The following is an 18,329-nucleotide window of genomic DNA, read 5'->3' on the forward strand; positions in this document are numbered from 1 at the left end:
TCACTCCTCCCTGAGCCAGACGCTGCTGGGCAGCAGCTTTTGTTCCCTTTCTTAGATGCAAGATCTTCTTAAATTCAGTCCAGCCAAGCAGGAAAAGTAAATGTGGACAGCTGTATCTTGGCAAAGAAGATAGTAGGGAGCAAGGAGGTTCAGCAGTCAAGATGGAAGGTGATGCCATGAGGCTTATAGGCTAGTAATGTTCTAGTGAAACCCTGCCTTCCTAAAGAAACCTGCCTGACTACTTGATGTGAATAACAGACTCTATCCAGCTCTTTGCTATCATAGAAATGGTGCTGACTGCTTCTTCAGAGTAACAGAAGTTAGTGATACTACTGAAATAGTTATGGTTCAGATGTAGATCTGATTTCTCCTAAGCACGCTGAATTCGCAGCTATTGATCCTCCAGAGGAGGCTTTGCAATTGAACACCTGGAGAATAGGTAAATTTCCCGCTGTTGTTCTCCTCTCCTCTTGTTTTGTTTTGTTTTGTTTTGTTTTCCTAGCAGCATAGGCTTAAGACTCTGAAGAAACAGGCTGCTTTTTTTCATTTCCAACATTTGCTGTTCCCTGAGCCCTGCTTTCTATTTTTGCAGTCATAGGATATGTGAATGTAAATTCGTGGAGAGAGGTAGAAAACTGTTTCAACTGGTGTTTTTTCGGCTATGTGGGGAGAACAAATAGAGTGGTTTTGAATATTCTGGCTCTTAATCAGAGCGGCATGTGGAGGGAGACAGATGCGTTTGCTTTTTTAGTGCAATGGCTTCAGAAGCAAGAGGGGCAAAAGCACTTTCTCTGGGAGCTGAAGAAGGTGTCCTAATCACCGGAGAGGTTTCTAAATGGCATATCTTTGCGAGGGTTCCTGTAGTCCGGAGGTTTTTGTTTGTTTGTTTGCCTTTGGAAGGTTTTACTCTTAATATTCACGTCCTTCAGCAGAAGTGAGAAACGTGATTTTATTTTGTGCAGTGTCGTGGACCCTCCGAAATCTCCTGGGAACGATGAATACCTCGCCCAGTACCAATGTGATGACGGTGGAGACAAGGAGAAACCAAGAAGATCAAAAGAACGTGACCTCATTTCAAAAGAAACCGTTTTGTCCGGCAAAGAGTCTTGTGAGCCTGGTGAGAAATTGCAGCATACTTCCTCTCTCGAGTCTGACACTGAATGTAGCTCTAAAAACCTTTCCTCCTCAGCTGTTACAGAGAGATGCCAAGATACAGAGGACAAGACTAAAACCACTGAGAAAAAGCATTACCAAAGCAAGAGGGAACATGCTCCTACTGAAGAGAAGGAGAGTCAAAAAGCAGGTCCTTCCAGCAAGAGAAGGATAAAGTGGAATACAAAGAATACAAACTTGAGCTCCTGATTGGCTTCATGCTGAACTCTGTGCTGTTCTTGTCCTAATCTTGGTCTCTCCATAGATAATATGGTTTAAATCCAACTAGAATCGTGCGATGAGGAAGATCTCACTGCAACAAATTCAACATCTAAAATCAAAGTTGACATTTTCCGTGATTTTCTTCCTGAGCAGAAGTGTGCGGTACTCCTTTTATATTAACGTAGAGATTATTTCAAACAGTCTTGAAGTGCTTGATGACTTAACAGTCTGCAGATTTATTATCAAATCAAAAAAAACCCGACTTGGTAGACTATTTTTTTCCCAGTTTTGAATGACCACTAGGAAGAAGGTTATTCCGGCATCAAGAAAGTCATGTGGAATGTAACAAAATGTACTGAACCAGTAAGTAAAACTTATATTTTTCTATTATTTCCATTGTTTCAACTCTTCAGACGCTTATGGATGGCATAGATAACAGAGGGGAGATCGTGGTAATCGGAGCTACTAACAGACTGGATTCTATAGATCCTGCTTTACGAAGACCAGGACGCTTTGGCAGACACTTCCTCTTCAACTTGCCAGATAAAGAGGTGAGAACTTAAATTCAATGTAAGTGCTACCATGGCAAAGTCCAACTTTATAGGAAAAAAATAATTGACAACTTGAACAAAAGAGTGATACGTGGAGACACTGCGTTGTTCCATGGAGGGCAAATCTGGTACTGGATATATATGGTCAGGATGATACCACCAAGTAGTTAGTTCTATAATCAAACCTTTCATTCCCAAAGTTGTACCTGTTTGCTTAATTATTTAGTCCACTTGGGTGTTTTCATCATGAAGTTGTGTTTTTGGTCTCAATCCTTTGCTTATGAATGAATAGGGGACGTGTTTGCATTTGATTGTGCCCCGGATCAGTGGTAGTAGTTTGAGTCATAATTCTTTTCTTCTTTATAGTAATTGTAGCAATTGGAAGCATTGTGCCAGAAGTGCTTTCTGTGAATTTACTGACTGAAAATCAAATGTGATGAAGTAATGAGACTGTCCCAATGAAAGCTTGCTAAGTTTTAGAGAAGTTCTTTGGACAGCAAAGAAATGTTTCTGGATAAATTTGTCATTACAGTATTTTCCTCTGGGTCCTTAGGTCTCGTAGTTTGGAAACTTGTTATTGAAGCTATAAATGCCTTTTCTTTCACTGTAGGTTCCTAGAAAAAGTTCAGTATAACAAATAAGAAATATTCAATTTCCTGGTTGAAAATGCAGAGTGTATATTAAATAACTGTAAAATACTTGAAAGTTGAGCAAGTAAGAAAAGCGTATTAATAGATGAGGGGTTTTGAGGGAGGACTGTTTTGTTTTTTGTTGTTTGTTTGTTTGCTTTTTGGTTTGTTTGTTTCTTGTTGGTATTTTTAAGGAAAACTTGGGACAAGCTAAAATGCAATGATTTTGCTTCCAGGCTAGAAAAGAAATTGTCAAGATTCATACTTGTGACTGGACCCCTCAGCCACCGGACATGTTGCTTGATGAACTAGCTGAGAAATGCATTGGTAAGACTGAAACAGAAACGGATTCTTGCTTGTGACCAAGTTGTAAAGAACCTTAGCTTGTACCAGGCAGTACCCATGCTCTTGTGCCTTGCTGCACAAGTAGTCAACGAGGCAGCTGGCACACCTTCATAGCAATCAGAGTGAGATGCTTTCATCTATTTACCCTTTGTTGTCGTTCCTTTTGTTGTCTAAGAACGTTAAATGGTTCTGGGGCATCTTCCTCAAGAGTATAGTTTTTGATGAGGAGTCTGCTTCAGCTGCATAAGCGCAGGATATCAGGCAGTGAGCAACATGAAACTTCCCTGCAGAGCGGTAGCACTTTGAATTCCCTGTTAAGCTGTTTGGTTTTGGCCTTACAAATTCTTTAAATGTTGCATGTTGTAAACCTGGGCCTTGACTGATGTAACGTTTGATTTTTGTTTGTTAGGATACTGTGGTGCAGATATCAAATCTTTATGTACTGAAGCTGCGCTGTGCTCTCTACGCCGATGCTATCCTCAGATTTATGCAAGTAGGGAGAAATTGCAGCTAGATGTTAATTCTATTAAAATAAAAGCGAAGGACTTTTTCATGGCTATGAAGAAGGTTGTTCCAGCTTCAAACAGGATCGAGACTTCGCCCGTACAAGCACTATCACCCATTTTCAAGCCACTTTTTCAAAGATCAGTAGAGAATATTTTACAAGTTGTGCAGAAGATCTTCCCGCATGCACAGCTTGCACTAAAGGAGGACCGACAGCAAGGTATAACCACAGCATCCACTTCTTTATAATTCTGCTAAAGCAAAAACTTGTGGTTTGTGCAATCAACTTACAGCTTTCAGACATAATGGTGGTAGAATTTTATTATTTGCATGTGCGTGTCTTTTTTTTGGGCAAGTCTGGAATATAACACATAGGTTTTATTGTGGATTCAAAACTGAAATGCCAAATGGAAGCTCTGAATGATCAATACACAGTAAAGGATGATGCGTTCTCTACTGAAGCATCCTGCTTCTGACGGCAGCTAAGATAATTAGCATTTGTAGAGGTTGACTTGAGGTTTGAAGTATAAGGCACCTATTTTTCTTTAAAAAATCAAAACTCAGATCTTTGGAGGGGAAGCATTTCTAGGTCAATGTTTCTAATTCCTTTCTGAAGAATGTCAGAACCAGGATACAAGTATACCTGGTCTAAGCTAAATATTGTTTTAGCTATCATCATTTTTAACCAGTCTCCTAATTTAAATGTTTGTGGATCGTACTATACACGTGAGATCAATTAGCATTGATACTTACTAGATGAATGGAATTCTGTGGCCATCACATCCTTTATCCCCGTGCTTTCATTGTGGGAACCTCCTCCAGAAAGAAATGGTCTTGTTTGTTTCTTTTTTAGCTATTTAGCAACTGCAGAAAGTGTTTGTAATCTCCTTTATTCTAAGGGGGAGAAAAAAATCACCAAGAGTAGCATACCTTATATGTACACATCAGTGGGACTTAGTAGAGCTTTGTAGGGCCTTGTGCCATCTCCTTAGATCTGTGGTGGGCTGAACTCTAGGAAATAGCTTTCAGTGTGTGCTCTCAAATGAAGAAAGGGTTTTGGCACTGATTTAGAAGCTGTATTAATGGAAGAGAAAGAGACAAAGGCTATTCAGGAAAGTTAACAAACCTCTTTTGCCTTTCAGAGCATTTCAGTCCTATTTTACAAGATGATATGTTTGACAGTGATGACGATGCATCCTTGGTTTCTGGAGATGAATTAAAAGATGGAATGCCTGACGGACCAGAGAAAAAATGCCTCTGTTTCAGCAGGTAAAGAAAGATAGATCCCTGTTACGTTTAAATTCTCAGGTCTGCTGAGTTTTTGTAAACTTTTCCAGCTGTTAAAAGTGCGAGGGGTGGTAGACGAAGGGGCAACATCAAGTTTGTGTGTTGAAGGGGTGCTTGGTATTCACAAGAAGAAAGGGTGGAGGGACTAAAGTTGTAATGAAGTTGCTCTGAATGACCAAATTGAAAAGCCCAGGCTTCTCTTCGTAAGCCAAAGTGATCCGTAGACTACCAGAACACGTTGACTTAATCCATGGCATTCTTTGAAAGACTCAAGACCACATAAATGTGCTGTCTGTCCTTTTAGCTAAAAATACCCCAACTTAATGGGTTTGTGTTGCCACCTCTTGCCCTTCTGTTTTCCAGGATTGTTAAACCAGTAGTGAATTATGTAGCAGAAAGAAAACTGAGAAATGGCTTGTTAAAACACCTTGAGAAAAAATTGAATGGTGTCTTTATTTGTTAAGCCACCAAGTTGTGTTAATCTTGTGATATTTTAGTATGGAAGTCATGCAAGCCCACAGTTGGAAAGTTAGATCATGTTGTCACAGCTGGATCAGTTATTTTTCTCCGTCTCTATTGCTGTGCTGTCCAGAAGATTTTCTGTGCTTTAGAGCAAGGCTAAGTCTCTAGCATCTTTGATTTAAGCCAGCAGAGGTACAGCCTGATTGTAGTGGGGAAACAAATGCTCCTCACCAATTTATTTCCTAGTAGTAAAGCAAGATTGCAGGGATATTAATTTGCAGTCTTGGTTTAGTTAAGAATAGGAAAAACAAGGGGAGAAGATGAAACAAAGGGAAGAAGGTGAAACAATTGGAATGACTGAATAACTTAACTGGAAATCTTACATGTATTTAATGTACCGCTGCCATTTGGATTATTTGGGGAGGGAAAAGAAAGTCTATAGGAAAATTACTTGGAACATCTGTGTGTTTATTCAGCACCTCATTTATAAACTTGTTTTCTTAACTCTTGTTCTAGGAGTGCTTTCTGCGAACCAACATCATGCCAGCCCCGTCTGCTAATAGTAGGAAAAGAAGGGTACGGCCAGGTTTCTTACGTGGCACCCGCGGTGTTGCACGTTTTGGAGAAGTTTCCCGTTCACACCCTGGACCTTTCTGTTCTGCTTACAAACGTTGAACCGCCAGAAGAAATCTGCAGACAGGTACCTTTTTTCTTTTTCTTCTCATCGGATTCACTGACTGTATGTAAAGGATCAATCGAGTTGCAAGTAAGGTGAGCAAAATTCATTGGTAATGGAGGTGGCCTTGTTTTAAAGTTGCTTCTGTCTGAAAATCCCCTTTTCTTTTAGACAGCACCACAAACAATCTGGATGTTGTACATGTCGACATTTTCCATACCCAGTTTTACAGTGAGGCTGTTGCTAGCAGCTCAGGAAGCTGGGCGGTGTTGCTAATAAACATCTCTTTGTGGAAAGAAATGCTGCTCATGTCACTGGGATCCAGAAAGTAGTTCTCATTGCCTCCTAAGACTGTGTGCTCCCAGTAGATGGCTCTGTATCAGACTGCATGTCGGCTACTTTTTGTAGGCTTCTTCTAAATTATATTAGTAAGGCAACCAAGGTTTGGGGCTTCTGTTTATTTTGTTTTCGCACGGACATACACAACTTGTGCTGTTGCAGTATGTGCACTAAAAGCATTAACATTCAGAAAACACTTCATTTGCACGGTGATGTGGTTTTAACTAGAAAAAATGACCAGATTTGGTGTTTTTACTTTTAGGCAGGAAATCCATTTTCTTGTTTGGCATCACTACCTTAAAATATTTTTACCTTTAGTGGAAACGTTTGAGAGCCATACAAGTAAGGACAGACATGTTACACGACTGAATACTGATGTGTCCCATAAGAGGGACTTTTCCTTTCTTTGAATGCGATGATTGTGGCTGTGGCCATATAGCTACGGTGTCTAGCCACTGCCTGAATATATCCTTCCCATCTTCTGACTAGAGTTCTCCGAATACTGATAATCTGAAAGGGTGCACAGAGAAATTCCTTATGTGAAAGGATGCTTGCGACTCTGTTCACGCAGTTTCATTTCATGGGGCAGTCAGATGGCTATGTAGCTATGTATTAAGAGGTTCTTGTACGTGTTTTAGTTTTCTTACGCAAGCTTTCCTTTTCACTAGCTGATCCGAAATGCTCAGAAGACAGCACCAAGCACAATTTATGTCCCAGATATCCATTTATGGTGGGACAACGCTGGACCTGCCTTGAAACTTACTTTTCTAACTCTACTACTTAACATTCCAGCACTTTTGCCAGTTTTTCTGCTTGCTCCGTCTGATGTACGTCACTCAGATCTCCCAGAAGAGGTATTTGTCAATACTTTCCTTACTATTTCTTCAGTGTCTTGTAATTTATGAATGCTTTCAACATCAAAATGCTGTGCTTTCTTAAATGCATACTGTTATTACTCAGACACCCTAACAAATCACTTAAAATTTGCTTAGAGAAAAAGAATACTGTGAAAGCATCTGCTTAAGGTTTTTTCTGAGTCAAGCAAGTGACTTTCACCCCCTTCTCACACATGCAAATAATAAATTAATACAATAATTCTGATTGCTACAAAGTGGTTCAGTCAAGAATATGCAGTGCTTGAAATGACAAGAGGATGTTTTTACTGAAGAGATTTCTTCTGACTGTCTGCCATTCCATGCTATGTTGGGTAAACTGCTAATAATGCAATTTAGTAGAGAATTGAAACACTTTGATTAAAAAATAAATAAATAAATCAGTTTCTTTCTTCATAGAGGCCAAAGCTTTCCAAGCTGGAAAGCTGACTTCCAATTTCTGCTCAATTCCAATTTCTTCTCTCAGTCACTGGGGGAAGAGAACGGGTCTAACCTAGACGTGTTTATTATCAACTGCTTTGAAAGTGCTTGAGTTCCCACAGAAGTTTTTGTACAGGCTGTAAATTCCTTCTAAAATAAGTAGTGAAATTCCTCACCTACCTTTTATTACTAGAACTTGAAAATGGAGGAAGACGTAGAGGTACTAGCTACTTCAGACACCTTTTGGTAGAGAAATAAAAACTCAGCAAAAAGCCCTCACTTGTCTGCTGAAGCCTGTCTCTTCCCTCGATAGCCATAAAGGTTCTAAGTAAAGGCTGCAGCAAGGCAAGTAAATACAAAGGAGGCGCTGTTGGATGTGGTGAAAGCCATTACTTTACCAGTGTAGCGTACAATCCCTTCAGCGAGCTTTAATTCTACAGGTGATTCTTAAAGGTGATATTTGAATTTGCCGTGCCAGCCTGTGAAAATGTAGCCTTTTAAGGCCAGGAAGATAACTTTTTTCAGTTTGTGTTCTTCAGGTTATTCTTAATTTGAAAAGGTACTCGTCTTTTTGGAATAGAAGATGAATTTTTGTGGCCTTAATTCTGAAATGTCTCTCCTCCTTCTGCTTTAGATGCAAAAATGATTTAATACGGAATTTGGAGAAGTGTGCAATATTGAGTTGCCTGGTAGGGCAGAGAGAGCAGCCTTTTTTTGAGGACCTAATTCTAAATGAAGTGGCTAAGCCTCCTGTAAAGAAAAGAGGTGAGGAGGATATGAGAAGTACATCTAAAACTTTCCTATCGAAGTTACTAGCTCGTTGGTCTTTGCTTTGGTGGTCATTTTCTGTCAGTAATTTGTCATATGCTTGTATTTGAGTACTGTAAATTGGCTAATTTTTCCTGATGAATTGAAGTTGATCGGACATTGGAAGTTGTGCCTGTAGCACCACCAGCTGAGCCTCAGAAGCCACAAGAGGAAGAAGTAGGGATGCTGGAGGAGGAAGAGGAGGATACCTTGCGTGACCTTAGAATTTTCTTGAGGGACATTACTCACAGACTTGCCACTGACAGACGTTTCAGGGAATTTGCAAAGCCCGTTGACCCACAGAAGGTAAAGTAGTGCTGATCCGTGTGTGTCTGTAACTTCTCAGTGTTCGTACTTCTCAGCGTTTTGGGGAAGGTTCAACTTTGTTTTTAGGGCTGCACTGTTAGGATTTTGCAAGAAGCAGAGGCAGTGCTTTTACTTCTGCTGACTCTCAAATGTCTCTTATGGGATTATTTGCTGAAAGCCCTGGTTTCATTCTAAAAAGCCAGTCCAAATGCCAACACAGTTTGCTCGTGAAAAAGCTTTGATATGTAGGCGTGTCACAGCACTGAAAAGCACAGAGATCTTTCCTTATAATGACAAACAGTATTTACAGGACTACTTGAGTGAAGTCTGAAGCCCTTTCTTGGACTGTCAGTTCCTGTGGGAACAGGAATAGGAGCAGCAGTTTGTAAAAATAAGTTTTGAGATCCTGTTCTCTGTTTCATCTGGAACTCCTCAATAGGAATCAACCATAAGTGCAGTGTGTTTTCTTTTTCCTCCAATTGGCTGCTTAGATGCCTTTTTCTCCTTAATTTATGAGATAAGCCTAAACTAGGGGCGTATATTTCAAAGACAGGTGTAACTTGAATATACCTGGGGATCAGCAAAGTCGTCTTCATGTGGGCCTCCACTGGCTTTTCTTCCCCTTTTCTCCTAGGTTCTTGAGCTGTGAAAAATCTAGACAGATACATATGTCCTCATCTGAACTGGTCATTAGGCTCCTCTTCTGGTCTGAGGGAAGAAATGAGCACCTCAGGGCCCAGTTATCTCATTCTAAAGTAGATGCCTGCAATAGGTACTTCACAGGTGCAATTCATGCACCTTTTCCTCAATGTCGACAACAAAGAGAATGCCGGATGGCTTGCTCAGCTTTCACTGTTGTGATTTTCTGAAGCAAAGTGAAATGAATCTCCCACCCTCAGTGTTTCTTCTCTACCATGCACGTGCTTCTGACCTCCCTACTTCTTGTTGTCCTCTCGTGGCCGCTCTAATGAAAAATGAAAGAGCCCTTCCATTTTTGAGAAGCAAACTGGTTAATTTCAGCATCTTCTGATGCATCGCAAATGTTCAGGGTTTTTAGGAAGTCGTTTATTTAAAGTCTTCAGAATAATTTTGGTAGACAGTGTGCAAGGTTAAGAAAACCTCTGAATGCTTGTATTTGATCTGCAGGTACCTGACTATGCCACAAGGATTAAAGAGCCGATGGATCTTTCAACAGTTCTGACTCAAATTGACTCGCGCCAGTACCTCGCTGCAGGAGACTAGCTGAAGGACATCGATCTAATCTGTAACAATGCCTTAGAGTACTACCTGGATCAAAGATCTACAGGTGAGGATGTGCTTTTTAGCCCTAGTTTAAAAAATCTGTCAAACATATAGATGGATAAATGCTGTGTGTGGACAATAGACTTCGGATGGATTAGATGATTTTGGACGTCCAGACTGTAAATATTTTATCATTTTGCTACTTGGGCATGGAATTGTGATATAAGTGTTCCCAAGGAACTAGTGCTTTTGTTTTAATTAACTTCGATGTTGTTATGCTGAAAATATTCACTGAGAGAACCTTTCGAAACCAACCTATGAAGAAAGCAATTTTTTTCTGTGATCAAAACAGTTTCATTGGTTGGTAGACAACAGTCAGTTAAAGTGTGTAAAATTTCAGATCGTCACAGCGCCTATGTTTTGGAAGGCATTGCATATTCAATGGTGAGGAACGAAACGGATACAGAGTTTGGACAACTTTGTGAACAAATTAAAGAATCTCGTGAGAAAAGAGGTACATGCTTTAACGCTAAGGATTTGAAGACTTGTCTCTGCATTTGTAACTGAAAATGCACGACAAAGATCTTTGGTATCTATTCTTTCTTGCAAGGTCGCACCTCTGCAGCGTGTGCTCCATGCGACAACTCCAAGTCACCACAGCAGAACCCTGCTACTGAAGACGAGAAACCAGATGAAGAGAGTAATGAAAATGAGGAGATGCCAGCGGCACCTGTAGATGCCAGTACACCCATTTCTAATGGCAAGTTGCATTTTATTCAGCTGCACTTGTCATTCATACCTTCTCCGTTTTTGAGGCGCAACAGGTGTCTCTGATGCCTGGCTCTTTATGGCAGAGGTAGTTTGTTTTCAAATTGACTTCCAAATGGGAGAGAGAAATCCAGAGGTCATTCATTCAATATAGCGATGAATTAAAGTTCAAAGAAAGTTGGTTCATTTGATGTACTCTTACTGGAACTTCATTTTGTAAACAGAACGACCCCCCACTCAAGGATATCACAGCTTCCCTCCCGTACTAAAAATGATAGTACTCACCCTTGTAGGAGCAGCAATGTGAAGAAGGTCAAGGGCAGTAAGAAGGGTTCGAAGCTTTGATATAACAAGCCTTTCACTTTTTTTGACAGAGCTCCTAATAAGCATCTTTCGCAAGGTCTGGAGATGGGAGAAAAACTCAAACTAGATTTTAATTCTAGGATGTATAATGTCAAGCTTGACTGTTCCTCTGAACAGTCAATTGAATTTATTTTTTTTTAATTTAAATTAATTAGTTTATGTTTTTTAATTTAAATTCAACTGAATTAAAAGTTTTGAATTTAAATTCCAATTGAATTTATTGAAAAAAATTCCAATTGAATTTAATGTTTTGTTGTTGTAGTTTTTCACGAAACACTAAGTTTATGTGAAAGGTTTTGCTGCATTATCTTTTTTCCAAGGATATTAAGCTTAAGTTATCCACAAGAAAACGGTGGGGAAAGGGAAGCTTTAGTTTTGAAAGCTTTTTTTTTTTTTTTTTTTTTTTTTCTCTCCCGGTTTTTCTTGAGCACAGCAGCGTTTCAGTGTCTGCCTGCCATTAGTTGCCCCACTACCAAGTCAGGAGGGTCAATTAAACTTGCGTGAGGCAGAATTTCTTTATCTGAATCTACGTGGTTCACATAAATATATTCTTGTTTCCTTCTTTCCCTAGGATTATTCTTCTCCCAGTATTGAATGTTTCAACGGACACCGTTTAAGATCAGTGAGCAAAAGCATCCTGCGGTGTTCAGTCTCCAGCTTTGAAGAAAGTATGGCGATACTGAGGGGAAATGTCAAGAGAAGATGCTTTTCAAGGTACTGTATTTCTATATGTTCAATCTCTGTTCGATTTGTAGATTGAAAAGCAAGAGAGAAAGCATGTGCAGTGAGTTGTGGCCTGATAAACCTCCGGCTAAAATCAGCAGAGGCCTATGAGCATGCTGATGGCGTACCAGTACCTTAAAACTAGCATCCCTCTTCTCAGTGAAAGTCTTCTGCTTTTCTAAAAAAACCTGTTTTTTTCCCCAACCCCTTTGAGGTGTTGTTGTGGTTTAACCCGGCCGGCAGCTAAACACCACACAGCCCTTCTGCAACCCTCCCACCTCCCTCTCTGGGATGGGGGAGAGAAACGGGACAGTGAAGCCCGCGAGTTGAGATAAAGGCAGTTTATTAAGACAGGAAAATAATAATAATGATGGTGATGATGATAGTACTGCTACTAGTAATGTGTACAAAACAAGTGATGTACAATGCAGTTGCTCACTACCCGCTGACCAGTGCCCAGCGTAACCCCTAGCAGCCCGGCTGCCCCGCCCTATCCATGGTGCAGCGTGTTGCCATAAGGCATAGAATTCTTTGGCCAGTTGGGGTCGGCCATCCTGAGTCTGTCCCCTCGCAGCTGTTGCTGTGCGCCGATTCTGATCGCCAGTAGGACAGTGAGACACCGAAAGGTCCTTGGCTTGTTGTAAGTACTGCTCTGCAGCAATTGAAACATCGGGGTGGTATCAGCAATCTTCTAAACATCCTTTCACACATTCTAAGCCAAAACATAGCAACCTACCCGCTACTAGGAGGAGAACTAACGCTGTCCTAACTGAAACCAGGACATGTATCTTTTCCACTTGGGTGCTATTGCTCATAATTTTGAGAATTCAACATGAGCAAGCTAGGAAATGTGGGTACATACAGAACCGCGTGTATATGGCACGCAACAGACTTGGGATGTGGATCCTGCGTGAGGCCTACAGGCTTCTCTTTGTATACCATGGAGCACTGGCTTGTAAACATGGTGAAATTTCCCATCCTTGATGGGTCTAATACAACAAGTCTTTTCTCCCTTCTCTGCCGTGTCCTCTTTCTTAATGTAGGCAGTTGAGAAAGCCAAAATTGGAACGAAAAAAAGAATATAGCACAGGTAAGTGGCTGTAAGTCCCCGGGATACCTATTTGCGCAGGTTACTGAAGAGGATGGCACTTGGTCACTCCATGGCTTTCATTTGGCCCCAAAGCCTTCTGTAGTCAGCTGAATTCACTCCTCAGTGACTTTTCTGTGAAGAGAGGTAGGTGCAAATAGGAGATTTTATGAATTCCTTGGGGAGGGAGCAGTGTGAATTGCAGCTTGGTAGGCACAAAGCAAACTGTTCTAATTGTGCAAAGTAAATCGATACTTGGTAAGTTCAAACTCAGTTTTATAGCTGGCAAGCACAAAAGTAAACCTTAGCTGTGATCCTAGCAGCACAGCGGTGTAGCTCTTCCCTTCCCCTTGTCCTCTTGGCTCTTTTAATGACAGTGCAAGCAACCAACCTGTGCCAAAGGGTGCTGTATGGCAAACAATGGGCAGGCTTTTTTCTAAAAAGCACGAGTTTGAGTTATGTGGTGTTTGGGTGTTTCTCTTGAAACGATTCTTCCCTCCTTGAGCTGTTAGATCCTAATGCAGGAAATGGAAGTGCTGCATGCATAAACAGAGTAATCAAACATACACCTCTTAGGAAGAGGCTTGCAATGTCCTAGTGTTTGTTTTGAGCACTGTTAGATACAGTTTGACATGAATGGAGTGAAAACACCTTAGAGAAAGGTGTTGATTGTTCTCACTTTTCCAAGACAGAAATAAGTGGAGTAGATTTCCCTCCTGCATGGAACAAAAGTTGCACGTTTGTTTTTGTCTGGCTAGCTTTCAGTCTCTTTAAAAATTTCCCTACAGGTCCCAGTTTTAAGTAGACAGTTTAAACGTGCAGAGCGATAAATTAGTGGAATGCAGTGGTTGTGACACCAACTTCTGACCTGAAATGTAAAGAAAACTCAATCCACTTCAGGGTGCCTTTTTTGTCTGTCTGTTTCCATTTTACAAGAGCAACGGTGAAATAAGGAGAATCCCATCTTCACTGTTTCAAAATCCTTTGTTTCTGCGTTTCAGTCACCAGAACATTGAGGAGTAGAGCTGGTGCAAAAACTGTGAGACGAGTCCACGGAGAAAACAGGGACTTGGAGCTGCGCCGCAGCTGTAGAGTCGGACACAGTCGGTACTTGACTACTAACTCGTCCATTCTATTTGACAAACTTATGACAAAGTAAGTCATCTTTTCTTGCAGACCTCTTAGAATGATCTTTCTTCACAAGCCTTTGCACTATGGCATGATGTTGGCCTCGACTTGCTCTTTATTTTGACAGCAAAGAGGTATGGCTGCTCCTGGCATTTCCTTCCTGTTTACAGGGAGACAGCGTTACCTGGCTAGATAAACAGATTTTCTTGAAGGTGCTATTTCAGCATATAAGAATTGATTTAAAAAACAACAACAACAACAAAAGTGCTTCATGGCTTACTAGTTTTGTAATCTCACATTTCTCCAGGAATACTTGATTTGCTGCATTTCACCATTACACTCGTCAGCGCCGCTGATTCTGGTTTATCACTATTTGCATTGCAAATCTCCTTGTCCAAAGCTTAAACTGATGTATGCACTTCTTGAAAACAAAACCTGAAGTTGCAGAGCAGAAGACTCAAGTCATTATGTTAGCAGCTGTGTAACCATACTGCTTTCCAAGCATAAGATGTCCAGCTTATTTTGTTTCTATGAAGAGTTTAAATGGCTCCCGTTAAGCAAAGATGTCCCCACACTGATACTTACTATTAAGCAAGGATTCCACCTCCTTTGGCTGAGGTCTGCTCCCTTACTCACATTGGAACATTCATCCAAGTAGCCTGCAATTCCACACTCTCGGGGGAAAGTCCATAGAATAGAAAAGGTTCCTCCAGTCTCTTCCTCAGCCTTTTTTTTTTGAAGCATGCAATAAAGCAAAACATTCACAGGCTGCCCTTCCATGCAAAACAAGGCAAATTAGTAAGACAGGAGCCACAAAACTGATTGTCCTTTAAAGTTAAAATGAGATTTGAAATAGATCGAGTTAGCAAGTGTTGTAAGTCTGTAGCTAAGTCTGGTTTTGCCAATGCAGCACAATTCCCTATCACGTAGCCAGAGCTGCTTCTGTAGCTCCAAGAAGCAAAACTGCTTTGACAAAATACTGTGTCATCAAAGCATTCGTTGGCTCAGTAGGCACGGCTCAGGTTCAACAAGTTTGTGAAAAAATGAGTACTAACAGAAGCAGCAGGGTCCAAAGAAACACTTTATGTCCCCACTGCGAAATGAGGGGCTTTACCTTGAGTGTTATGCACACTGTCAATAGAAAAGCACTGTAACAGAATCTGCCACGGCAGTCTGCATGTTACTGAAAGACCATCGGAGTAGGACTGCAGCAAGATCATTGCGAAGTTACAAAAAAACCATGTGGGGGTGGGAGTTTAGTTGCGTTCGATAACACAATCTTAGATAAAGATTTTGGTCTTAACGTAAAAGTAAGGATGTCTACTGATCTCTTCAACTCCAACAACTGAAGCCCAAGTCTGAAAAATCGCCTTTAAGAATGCAAAGAAAATATTTAACTCTTCTGTATGTTCATACTTTGCTATCAAGCAAAGGAATGAATGCTGATGCCTTAACTATGTAGGGCTGTAGCTTACGGAGAGACTACACCTTCCTGTTTTTTTCCCTTTAAAAACATTAAATGTACGTGAAATTATTTGGGGGTGTTTTCACATGCAAAGCCTAATGCAGTGCATGCAAGCCCTGTCATCTTCTTCGTCTAGTAGTGTCGCGTTAAGGGGTGTAGCCGATTGACCGTCATGGGTCCCGTCGGATTCAGGGTGCTGAACTATCACGGTCACGGATTCACCAACAACGCAGTACGGCCTCGCTCTAGTCGCATTCAAGGAGAACTCTCACAGCTAGGAAGAATGCAATTAAGTGCAATTTGTTACGGCGACAGGTACACAGGTTCTTTGGATTGTCAGTGATAAATTCACTGTCTGCAAAAGCAAGCTAGCATGCATGAAATGCACAGGTACACAGCCTAGGTATTAAGACATTAAAAAGCATCAAAACTCTAGAGATTTCTAAGATTCCACAGAGACGCCTGGTATAAGCAAGCGTTCAGATCTTACCCCACGGCGTCCCAATGGAGTGGGGGTGGGGGAGTGAGAGGCTCAGCCTGTCGAGTGATGTCAGAAGGAATCCTTCCTGATAGTATCTTCCCTAACATCCCCTTTCTCTTAAAGCAATTGGTATTATTTTCTATCTTTAAGGTGGAGCTTGAGTGACTCTAGTCATGCGTATCTTGGTTGTGCTTGGTAGAAATGATCTCACTTGCGTTTAAAGGTACAGGCTCTGAGAAATTCCGAGGGCGTGCTCAGTGAGGGGTGGTTGCACCTTGGAGGCGGGGTGCTTTTGGAATGGAGGTGTGCTTATGATGCCTAGTCGCTTAAGGCGATTACTCCACAAGTAGTAACTTAGTGTTGATTTAACTACAGCATATCTAAAACATAAGAAGGATGTTAGTATGGAAGAAGCCGATGAAACCAGTCCTTAAATCTTACTACTTATTGTGCGTGAGCAGACTGGCGTGAGTTTTAGCTATACTGGCAAATATCAAACCACACCTGTGTCGTCCCAGAGCTGGGAAAAAAAAAAAAAAAAAAAAAACAGAAACAAGGAAATGTTGAAGCAAATAGGGAGGCGTGTAGCTTGTGCAGTCTTTTAGCTGAGAAAATAAAGAAGGAGAGAGACAGGTAGCCTTGAGCTAGCAGAAGCAAGGAAGAGAAGGGCTAAAAGGGAAAAAACAGGAAGGAGAACACCAGCTCCAGACTGACCTATAGTAACCTTTTTCTCATTAAGGGTCATTAGCACATTAAAAATCACACCTGTCAAAATGCTAATCTATGCTAATGTGGGATTCGGTGTGTGTCCCCCCTCTCCTGTTCCCCCTCCCCCCCGGTATTCCTCTGTAATGCACAAGCTCAGTGGAGATAAGTTAGGTGAGCTGTAATAACCAATCCAAAGGAGCCAAAGAGAGAGTTTTCACAAGTTTCCTGTGTATAAATGACGGTGATTCGAGTCAGAGGTGTGCTTGCTTTGCGAAAGATGGCCAAGTACCTGACTCTGCAGAGTTCTATAAGTAATTATATAATTAAAAGACCTTCGTGTGCATTCCGACTCTGGGTGCTTATTGGCGCGGTGCACTCTGCACGAACCTGCAGACAACATCTGTACTCGGTGTCATGCCTACAGACAACCCTTTATTGTTGGGACCTGCATATTTTTCTGTGCATTCAACACAACCCCTTTGGCACAACTAGTTAACCACGTAGCTGCCAGTCCACCACTCAGTTGCACTTGTGAAGAGGAAAAGCTATTTCCGTCTACTGGAGGAGCACATCCTCTAAATGCAAGCTTCACTCAGCTGGTCATTTACTGCAGGACAAGATTTGAAAAGTGTTGTTGAGTTCTGGGTTTCCTGCTTACAGGAAAAATTAAGTGCTAGATCGCCCTCTACTCCGCTTTGTCTGCTGCATTTAATGGAGATTAAACTGATTTCGTTTGCTCCTCCGTTTATGGACAATGAGCTGAAGGAACAGGTACAGCACATTAGCCTGGAATGCCTTCCCTCCCAACCAAAGTAAACTGGAGCTGTAACTAACACAAGCAGAAGCAAGGCTTCCGTGTTTTCAGCTGAATAAAGTTCCAACAAAATCATCCTCTGGGATTTGAAGGTTACTTCACATGACATGCCAACGACTCTTTTCCCTCCATTGTAAAGCGGATCCCTGCTGTTAGTTGCTCTAGAAGCAAAGGAATCATCGGTTTAGTTACCAAATAGCCGCTTCTGCAAACGAGAAGTGTTGTGCTCTCTCTTCCCTTTGAATGACTCCACACTTCTCATCAGCTACTGGATTGCTGACCTAGAATCAGAGAACATCCCAAGGTGGAAAGGACTCCCAATAATCACCAAGTCCAACTCGTGGCTCCACACAGGACCACCCCAAAGTGAGACCCGATGTCTGAGAGCATTGTTCAACACTTGTTGACCTCCGTCAGGCTCGGTGCCCTGGGCAGCTGTCTCAGTAGCCAGCCACCCCCTCAGCGCAGCACCTGAGGCGCACGGGGCTCGGCGGGGCGGCCCGGGAGGGGAGGACGGCGGGGCGAAGTGGCAGCTCCCTCAGAGCCATCTCCCCGCCGCCTCGGCCGCATGTCGTGGCTTTTTCGTGTCGGGGCTTTTTCATGTCGTGCCCTCGGTCTCTCGCCGTGGGTGAGATGCTGCTCCCCAGCGCGGACCCCTTGCGCGCGGGGCCTGCCCGCGGCGGCGGCGGGAGGGAAACCCCAACCCCAAAGCCCTCCCGGCAGGGAGAGCTCGGGGTGAGGGCCGATCCGGCACCGACAGTAAACACACGCCGGAGGAAACGCTCTGGTTTTAGCCATGAGCAGCGCGGCCAGGTTCACAAGGCGTCACGCTGGAGCTCCGAGTTCGGCGGCGTTCCGAGGCTGTTGTGGCGGTTGTGGAGACGGCCCCGGCTGAGGTGGCTGCTGCTGTCGCTGCTGTCCCCTCTGTCCCTGCTGTTGCCGCTGTTGCCGCTGTTC

General features: G+C 42.2%; 1 protein-coding gene across 1 annotated transcript; it reads left to right on the top strand.

The window, feature by feature from the left end:
* Positions 1-8,453: 8,453 nt before the first annotated feature.
* LOC311428692 (ATPase family AAA domain-containing protein 2-like) lies at positions 8,454-17,537 on the top strand (the record flags this gene model as incomplete). The annotated part of the gene is made up of 9 exons (XM_084540024.1): positions 8,454-8,593; positions 9,740-9,899; positions 10,236-10,349; positions 10,446-10,595; positions 11,538-11,680; positions 12,733-12,779; positions 13,778-13,931; positions 14,032-14,116; positions 17,529-17,537. Exons 4-9 carry the CDS (start codon positions 10,572-10,574, stop codon positions 17,535-17,537), a joined length of 462 nt encoding a protein of 153 aa, XP_084396150.1. The 5' UTR covers positions 8,454-8,593; positions 9,740-9,899; positions 10,236-10,349; positions 10,446-10,571.
* Positions 17,538-18,329: the final 792 nt, after the last annotated feature.

The sequence above is a fragment of the Aythya ferina genome, assembly GCF_964211825.1.
Source record: "Aythya ferina genome assembly, contig: HAP1_SCAFFOLD_115, whole genome shotgun sequence".
Classification (NCBI taxonomy): domain Eukaryota; kingdom Metazoa; phylum Chordata; class Aves; order Anseriformes; family Anatidae; genus Aythya; species Aythya ferina.